This window comes from Leuresthes tenuis, unplaced genomic scaffold (assembly GCF_036924035.1).
Source record: "Leuresthes tenuis unplaced genomic scaffold, fLeuTen1.0.hap1 SCAF_7, whole genome shotgun sequence".
NCBI classification, from domain to species: Eukaryota; Metazoa; Chordata; class Actinopteri; order Atheriniformes; family Atherinopsidae; genus Leuresthes; species Leuresthes tenuis.
Window position 1 is genome coordinate 3665743 of NW_027325361.1, and position 9719 is coordinate 3675461.

The window sequence follows — 9719 nt, forward strand, 5'->3', positions numbered from 1 at the left end:
CAAAGCCAGATTAAAACGTACTTATTTTCACTGAAGCTGTGGCTCACCCTTCTGTTGTTGTCTTGTGTTCTATGTGATCTACTTTTAAATCTATTTCTGGAATTGTGAAGCACTTTGGTCAAGGTAAGGTGCTTTATAAATAAATGTTGATTGATTGATTGATTGAAAAATGCCAGGATCCACCAAAGATCTCAGTGTTAAAGCTGTTCTGCACAGAGGAAGCAGAACTCAGGCTCGTGCACGGCTCACTTTTAAGGACTCAAACTTCCACTGTGCAACCTGCATGTTGCACCAACCCTGACAGCAATGAACTCCACCCTCTCAGATAGGCTCTCAAAGAATGAAAAGCTTCTCAAATGTGGCAGAGATGTTAAGTTGTCTTCAGATCCAAACGTCACTCTCTGCTGTGAAGCAGTGCACGTGTGCAGACGGTTGGTTTGTGTGCCTTTGATCAAAGCAGCAGCTTCAGCAGCTCATCACCTTTCTGGTGCTCTCTGGCATGTCAGCGTCTGGCTGTAAGGGAGGAGGCTCAGTATGGGCGTGTGCAGGGTGGGGAAGGTGTGGGCCGTTACTCAGAGCAGCACACTGAGCTGTTGGATCCCAGATGAAGATGGCGATAACAGAAAGGTGGTTGCGCGTGCAGCGACTCACGAGGCGAGCGTGGCAGTTTTGTCGATCGTCAGTCTCCTGACACGCCCGAAGCTCGCATGAAAAAGGTTAATTGAGGACAGCGCTGTCGCAGGGGGTTGACCCACTAAATTTCATCTTCTGAATGTACAAGCCACATCTGCACATCTTGGTAGTCATTTGTTGGCAGATTTCTGTTCTCGTCGACATTCACACACCTCAGGGCTTTTTTTCTGACTTGGTTTCCCATGTACATGAAGGGGAAAGCCATGCAGAGCAGACGAGTTGTTTTGATTGTCTGAGTTCTAAACTTAGCTCTTTGTCCTCCCACGGCTCATTCACAAATTCAGTTCAAAGCCTGAAACCTTATCCGCTCCTCACCAGCTCTCTGTTTACAGTAACAGAGGTGAGAGGAGGGAGTTTTTAAGAATTTCTGTTCCATTCAGAAGACGAGATGACAAAGCCTGGTTAGAAGATGCAACTTTGATCTGCCGTTTTCCTCACGCTGAGTGGGTAATTAAAAGGATGGAGAAACTGAGCACATCAGAGAGGATTTGTTTGTGCTCACCTTGGCTGTGGAGTGTATTTGTTACCTGTTTTTCAAGCAGATGAACTAAAATGACACTGGAAAGTTTAGGTTTTTTTCTCAGGTGAGAATTTACCTTCAAAACACGTTTATATCAGCTCTGATTGAACTAAAATAGCCATTAAACTCAACATACGTATTAAAGCTGAGTATTTGAACGGTGAAATCAGTGATATTTGTGTGTTTTTCATGCTGTAAAGGAAGAGCAGTGAAGTTGTACGACTGTGTGGCTCCTCTGTGTTTTTAATCACTTTTGGGTTAAAGAGAATATATTTAAGCAGAATTTCTTTTTGGTTTTGGCTTCATTTTATCAAGTGTATGTTCATAAAAGGACGCAATGTGAGTCAGTCGCTGACTTTTTCTTTTTGGGGTTTTTTTGGTAAGAAAATACCATTTGAAGATGATCTTTTTTATCGTTTTCTTTCATATTACATCATAAACTCTGAAATTATCTCCTGATCAGTGGGCATTACATCAGTGGCTTTTAAAAGTAACCCTCCTCAACAGATGACATCTTTCTTTCTCATCTTCTGAATAATTTCGCAGCAGAGAGCGAAATGTTTTTGTGGCTTCTTTATGATTGTTTTCCATGGAAGTGGAAACAGAATCTGCGAGCAGAAGCCAGGAAGGCCGCCTCTCCAGCGCAGTGCGGAAAGCGCGGCCAACCTCTTCCTCTTTCTCAGCCCCTCCTGATGTCATCACTCTGTTTGTGATAACCAAGCGTTTGATTAACCAGCCTCATCCTGCATCTGAACTACACTTCCTGTTCAGACCATGCACCTAGTGCTGATGTTTTGCGGGGAGCTCACACAGTTGTGAAAAGAGCCTGTGACTTCTTACATTTTATTCATTTTTTAATTACAGAAAAGACAAAATAAAACTTTTCAGATTTATCACAAACACTGTCAGGCGCATTCATAATTTACAGTAGTAATAGTGTCTCCTAGCAAGAGAGAATTATGTACAAAAGAGTAAAAAAATATCTTCATCTTCATAAAACATTGGATTGCGATTTAGGCAAATTCACTATTTCTCCATCTAGCAGATGGTAAGATGAGAAGAGTGATACAGTACATGTGTTTGTACCGTGAATATGAAACTAGAGGCAGTTAGCTAAGATTAGCATAGCAGGAAGGTTGGAAACCAGGGAAAACAGCTAGTCTGGGCTTTTCTAAGTCCTAAACAATTCCCCCAGCACTTCTAGACCTTATTAATGCAAATATTTCATGTTTGAAGTCATGTTCATGTTTCATGTTAAGTCTTACAACAGATTTTTTTAACTGTTTTTTTAAGTTTTGTCAGGCTAGCTGTTGGTTTCCAATCTTTATGCTAAGCTAAGCTAAGCTAAGCTGAACTAAGAAGCCAGTGGTTATAAGTGGTAACTTTAACAAATAACCACCAGCCTAGTTATTTAACAATGGTATTCATATTTTTAGCTTTAACAAATATGAATCCCTTAACCTTTACAAACAAAAGCAATCAAACATGTTTCACAATAGCCTACATGCCACTACTTATGTGTCGAGGGCAGTCTTTTTTTCCTGCACAATCACCTCAGCTGTCAGTTTTTTTTTTGCATAGAAAGTCTGGAAGTATCCACTGGGCCCTAAATGTACAATTAGAACAAAAAATAACATATTTTCTTTCAGTCACATATCCTCACAACGGGCAAATACACAGAGACCGCAACAGGGCAGACAGCTGCTAACTAAATGTCCATTGGTTTTGTCTGAATGTATAACTGTCCATGTTTGTCCCCTTGTGTTGAGTTTCCTGGTCTGCTGTGTGAAATACTTTGGCTGCACCATTAACAGTCACTTGAGCCCACAGGTCACTCCTGCAGGCTGCTGCTGTGGTGGTGTGTGATGGCTCTCTGGTAGTCCTCGGAGGTGTTTATGTGGTCCGTGACTCCCGGGTGTTCATAGGGGCGGTAGTAGTGGCCACCCGTCTGCTGGGCGTAGTACAGGAGCTGCCTGGCAAACAGTGGCTCCACCTGCAACACAAAGGCCAGAAGAAAAAGCTTTTAGTTCAAAGTATACTTGGAAAAAGTATCAAAGTTCTCTTAAACGCATAAAAATAACATAAATGTTTCATTGCTTTATATCTTTCAATGGATATTTGACCAAAATAAGCCTAACTGACAACAGAAAAGTTAGTCATACTACAAAACTAGTGTCCCTAATGTGGCGATTGAACCCTTTAAAGTACCTTTAGCAGGTTATATTTAATGTTGCATAATTTTCTCTCCATTTCAGCCCCTTAGTACTCTCTAAATTCCATATTTTGTCAATGCAAAATCCTAACAAGATGGAAGGATGTTGGTTTTGGTGCACATTGTTGGTGTTTTCACTGCACATACTAGCTTTACTAATGTGAAGCTAATTACCGAATTTAAAGTAGGCAACTGTGCACCAACACAGCAACAGGATGGTGAATGCTTTGGTTTAACCTCAAGTGTGGGGTTGGTTTTGGTTTATTTGACAAGTAGAAAATGTGTCGAAATTAGTTTGTTTTCACTTTGAATTGCTACAGAAATCAAATATGTGGGTGGTGACTCTGAGCTCTGGAAACAGGTTAGAGCTGAACATCAGCAGCTCATTTGAAAATTAAATTTAGTTATGAAACACAGCAAACAGTATGACTATGAAGAAGTTCCTGCAGACTTTCAAATCTTAGGTTTTAACTTTCAAATCCTATTTTTCAGTTTTCAAGCTATACTTTAAAGTTTCAAAAACTCAACTTAGAACTTTTCAAGTCTTAGTTTTGACCCTCCAAGTAAGTAGCAGGTTTTATTAAGCAACAGAGTTAAGTGTGAGGTTCGGCTGATTTATCAGCAGTCACCTGGACACTGAGGGTCCGTCTCTGTCTCTGCGGGTCCAGACACTCGTCTCCAAAACTCAGCAGGACCTGGAAACGAGACAGCGGCCGATTGTGGAGCCCGTAACTCTGGATTTCTGATTGATGGGAAACAGAAAGATCATCAACATGGTTAGCTCTGGTATCTAAAGTGCATCTGAATTTCACTTGAAGTGGTGTGACATTTGGGGTAAATCAAATGGAAAGTCCTGGCTACAAGTATGCAAATACAATTAGTAACAGCTGGGGCTGTCATAGCATGTGGGTGGGGATGATGTGGCAGGGCAGAAGTCATGTGACTGTCAGTTTATCATGAAATGAAGGCCACCACAGCTCTTCTTAGATGCTGTAAAATCCCTCCAGTAGATGAGCCAGGAATTCAGCCTTACTGTGTGCTGAAGGTGTTTGTTTCATCTGGTCAGCAGTCTCCACTGCTCACAGTGAAATGCAGACCAGCTGATTTACTGCACCAGCTGATTAAATGTGGTGGAAAAGTTTGAACATTTTTTAAAAAGGCCAAACATACTGGATCAAGGGGGAGTTTTTTTCTTTTTGCTTTTCATTAAATATCATTGGTTTGGACTCGAACTGCACGTCTCAGCCCTGTTCCTGCCGCCTCACCTGTGAGGTAGTCCTGCGTGTGAAGCAGTTTACAGGTGACCTCTCTTTCCAGCTTGTTGGGTTTGTCTCCATACGGCGACGGGCCTCCCTGCCAGTACACTCTGCTCTGACACAGCCTGCGGGCGTAGAGTCCATCTGCACCCATCCACAGTAAGACGCCCCGCTCCAGGGTGGACGGCGGACTCGGTGGACACTCATCTGGCCTCCTGGGGGCTGAGAGGCTTTCCACAGGCAGGGGCACCACCTCAGGACTCCCGGGTGACACGTAGTGCTTCTCGGGGGAGCACGGGGTGATGTGGCAGCCCTCCGGACTGGATGTGGTCACCTCCCTCACCAGAGTGTCCCGCAAATACACCGACACATGAAGGCGGAAGTCTAGATGGAGAAGGAAATGACACCGATAGAGGGTGAGTATTCACTCTTTTTGAAGATAAAAACAGATTCAAATCTTCCTCCTCCAGGAATAATCTGCTTTAACCCAAAGGGAAGTCAGGTGAATATTTCACAGTCGAGCTGCCGCACTGGTTTTCACTTTTAGGTCAAGTTTGCAGACAGTAAGGTCTTCCTGTAGTGCTTGAACTCAACTTATACAGTCAGTCAGTAGAGGTACATATTCCTTATGTTACAAAACGTTCTTTTATTCGCCTACATGCGGCCTCCACCTTTAAGATCTCTGGCCGGTAATGTCATGGAGGTAAACAAAGACCTAAAGGAACCATGAGTGGCTGCAGACAGTGAGTCTTTCAATAATGGAACTCTGCTTTTCAGGAAACAGGATCTGTGTGGCGAGATTTGTGTCATGTCTCAAATTTTAACGCGGCTCCACCTCCTCCAGCGCTCTGAATCGTTAGAAAGCATTTCTTAATGATGACATTTCTGAAGAATCACCGGTTAAATGATTAAATTAACCCAGATTAAAGCTGTCAGATTAAAGCTGTCAGTTTATTTCTTGCCACTGAGGGGGAAGGAAATAGTCGAGGCTGGATGATGCCACCAAGAAATCCATCAATCATTCTGGAAAAATTATTCTAAGACGTCTTCAGTCTGTAAGATACCATTTAACAGCTCATAGTTGTATTATTTCTCTCACACCGTACACCACTACAGCAGCTCTTGCTCGCTTTTGTCTGAATCTTTTCATTTCAGCGCTTGTCTCTTTAAGGCCCTGCGTTAGGAAAGGTATAGTCTGCCCTGATTGGTCGAAAATGCTGGCGTGCAGGCAGCTGTTGTGCTAAACCAATGCACAAATTGTGCAGCTGCATTTCACGATGAACACACACACAGCATAGAGAAGAACCTCCTTTGGTGTGGACTATTGTGCTAAAAGCTGTATGACACACCGAAGGAATGGGGCAAACCCAAAAAGCATAAAATCCCCTCTTTTGTCATAATATCAGACTAGCATTATGAGTCTTTTTTGATGGTTCGCATTCAGCAAAGATGCCAGACTGATATCTCACTATAAAGTTCACAAGTTTATCAGATACACATTTTTGTATTTGACCAAATATATATGACATACTGTGACATTTACAGGTGTTTATGCACTGGAATGACATTAGAATCATTTCTGATGCTCAACTCAAGGCCAATAGTGTGTCTTTACTGAATTCTATAGCGTGCAGAGAAATATATAAGTTAAATGAACGTGTTTCGTGTACCTGAGAGCGCCTCTGCTGATCTGATGCTGGCATCCAGGCTGAAAGGTGAAGGCTGGCTGTCAGCAGGCCCATATGAGTAAATGGATGCTCTGAGCTGGTACCCTGCATGCACAAAGAAACCGACAAGAGCTCAACACAAACACCCAAAAAGGTTTGGTTTGATCAGGATGCTGCTGTTCATATAGTCATGAGTGGTGTACCATTCTCCATGGACGGGGGCTGCCACGGCAGGCTGCGGGGGGGACAGGGACACTGAGCGAAGGACAGCTCGGGCAGGGAGGCCTGCTCCTGACAGTAGTCTCTCCAGCTGCACTCTGGACTCTGTATGTACTGTGGCATCTGCAGACGGAGACACAAAGAGTGAGCTCAACATAACTGATACCAGCTGATTATAAGCCTTTTGCTTCTGAAACGGGTCTGTTTGTACATCAGATTTAGCCAAATATGACGATTTTCATGTGTCATAACAATGCTGAAAGTTCTGTAGAAAGTTAAATACACAGTGATGAGTTTTGAAATGTGTCTGTGGGGATAGTCAGGGGAGTGTGAGTCCTGACTGCTGAAGCATCAGTTATTTAAAGATTTTCTGCTCTTCAACACTTGGCATCAGTTCAGTCATCAGATCATAAGCCTGCAACCGTCCCTCACTTAGCTGCTGGTGTTGGGAAACTCAATCACGCATGCACAATATGCCACGGTTCACCCAGCACACCCAGCCTCTCTGCTGCTGTGCCTCTTAAGCCCCGCCCCCTGATTTCCATACGTATGAAAATCACCTGAGTCGGCACGGTGGGGTAGGAGGGGTGCATCTGGAAGCTCACCGGACTCAGAGGACTGTCCTCCTGCCTGGGTCCTACAAGCAAGACAGAAAGGTTTAGCAAGTATGAACAAACTTCCTGCAAATACAGAAGTGCGCATCTGTTTACATTGTGCAGCATGACCTGTAATGGTGGTTTGCTGCTCTAAGACACTGGTGACTAATATATCGTTCACACGTGGCTGGATTCAGATCATTTCCACGTGCACACCATAATGAAGACTTACAACGGAATGAAAATGCCCTTTTTTTAAAAAAAAAAGAACAACCCCCCCTCGTTGCCAGTTAAATTCATGTTGAAAAGAAAGAAAATGTTGTTTTATAAGAGGAGTTTTGGGGGACTGACTTTTCTTGGCGCCCTCAGGGATGATGCGGTACACTTTGTAGGGATCAGAGATGTCCAGCTGGCTTCTCTCCACAAGCTCCTCAAAGTCATTGCTCTTGTTGAGGGCGCAGCGGAGGCGCGTCTTCCAGGTCGGAGGGTCCGGCTTGTCGATCCCCTCCCGAAACTTTCCTTTGAACAGCGCCCAGGCCTGCAGACAGGTCGCCGGCAGGCAAAGAAGATCTTAAGTCACCTAACTTCAGGTTAGCCGATAGTCTGCAGTCACATAACCTCGAACTTTTTCTCTCTGACCCTTTCTGCCCCACCTGCTGGGGATAATATTAGAGTGGGATGAAAGCGACATTTACCCACAGAAATATTATTTACTTCCAGAAACTAAACCTAAAATATTTGCTGCTTCCACCCTTTCGATCGATCATATTCCCTTCTTTTCCTCGTGTTATATTAAACTGTCCCGTTTGGACAGAAACGTGTGGAAACTTTAAAGAAATACCCCAATGCCCATCATCATATAGTCTGGATTTACGAGTAAATATAACCGAAAATATCCCTGTTTGTACAGCATGGAGCTAATGCAACGGGTTTCAAATAAAAAAGAAAAGAAAGAAAAATGATTGAAAATGAAAACGATTGAGTAAAAAGTAAAGCAGCCTTAGTTATTGATACTTTGTGAGGAAAAACACTTGTAATCGACCATATAAAATCACTTTGACTTCTTGTTTCGCTGAGAAAAGTAACTTTTATAGTTTGCAACCGACTTTTACGCGCAAAGTCAGAGTTTCTCTTGCGCCTGGATGACGGCAGGAGGATACTGGTCCCTTACCTTGAAAAGCGCGGCATCCTCATCCCGGTTGTAGTCCTGTTTCCCGGCGTGTTTCCACGGTATCCTGAAGATGCTCTTCTCGTCGTTCTCCCACACCAGACCGGGATACTTCCCGCAGTCCACCTGCTCGATGAGCCACTGACGCAGCTTTCCGTTGCCGCTGCTCCCGGAGCCTCCGTAATCCAGCTCGGTGTTCATCTCTGACGAAAGAGACGCATGCAGTTAGGTCCTAGAACGTGATATCATGCGCTGATGTGGAGGCTTTGTGATTTGAAAGTAGTGTAGGTTTAGCAGAGAATCATCAATCATTTACCCACTGATCTCCCACGCAGACTAATTTGGTTTTAATATGCGCCCTGGGAGCGAATCGAAGTTGTCTTACCTGTGAAACACGAAACCCGTCAAGTTTTGAAATCAGTCAGAGTCAGAAAGCCCTCATCATTCCGGCGGGCCCGCTTAAATCCTCCCCAACCCAAAGCGAGCAGCAGGAGGGCGGAGACTCGAGGATGCTGAGGAGGGCGCACCTGCTACTGAGCGCTGCTCTCCCGCGAAGCTTATCAGCGCACTCACAGCGGCTGATCTCCAGTAAGACACCGGGGGAAACCCTGCCGGCGTCAGTCAGAAGTGTCACACACCCGCACGTGGAAAATCATAGGACGGAGACAAAAACAATTCTTTGAAATGATAAAGCTTTACGAAAAGTTGCTTTAGAGTGGTCCTGCGTTAAAAACATCGATTTGTTCCTACTGGAAGATAAAACAAAGACAGTAAAAGCCTGCTTGATAAGATTACAATAAACTGAGTGTCATATATTCAGAAGCCCTTTGATAGAACTGTTACTTAGAAATAAATGTCCTGGAAAACTGAGAAAGGCCCAGATTAGACTATTATCTGAAATATACAATGTTTTATGAAAAAAAAGCTGCTAAAGCTGAGAGAAATGTCAATATCCCGACAAATATTCAGTCTGAAATAATGAGTTTATAAGTAAAAGTCACACATTCGGATGTTTGCTTCGGGAAATCTTTGAGTTGAAACTAGTTAAAAAGACATAAAGGATGAAAAAAGTCACTTCTTCATGATGCCTCCAGGCAGGGCTGTTGTGTTGTGGTTTAATCTGTAACCCTGAGTCATTTCACAGAAACCAGTTCAAGAGGATTGGGTTTAAAGTCTTTAATGTTGTGGAGTCCAAAGAAGTCATGTTAGACCCTGAAAGGTCGAACCTGAGTGAGTGTTTTGTTACTGTTTCAGCTCTCCTTCTTGTTCATGACACTTAAAAACATCAATCTATGACCTTTTCTATCTGTTACAGATCCTTTTTTCCTTCTTTATATTTCTACTCCTCCAAACTTTAGTTTATTTGCTGCACAGATTGAGATTTTACA

The 9719-nt window shown here is 43.4% G+C and overlaps 1 protein-coding gene across 2 annotated transcripts; it reads right to left on the reverse strand.

The window, feature by feature from the left end:
• Positions 1-2054: 2054 nt before the first annotated feature.
• LOC140311532 (interferon regulatory factor 4-like) lies at positions 2055-8851 on the reverse strand. 2 transcript variants are annotated; one of them, XM_072388926.1, is made up of 9 exons: positions 8717-8851; positions 8335-8534; positions 7515-7701; positions 7128-7204; positions 6552-6690; positions 6352-6453; positions 4691-5065; positions 4055-4167; positions 2055-3206 (listed from the first exon to the last, which is right to left on the reverse strand). In XM_072388926.1, exons 2-9 carry the CDS (start codon positions 8530-8532, stop codon positions 3045-3047), a joined length of 1353 nt encoding a protein of 450 aa, XP_072245027.1. In that variant the 5' UTR covers positions 8533-8534; positions 8717-8851; the 3' UTR covers positions 2055-3044. The 2 variants fall into 2 exon arrangements, with proteins under 2 accessions (XP_072245027.1, XP_072245026.1); XM_072388925.1 differs by lacking the exon at positions 8717-8851 and having other exon boundaries at positions 8335-8688.
• Positions 8852-9719: the final 868 nt, after the last annotated feature.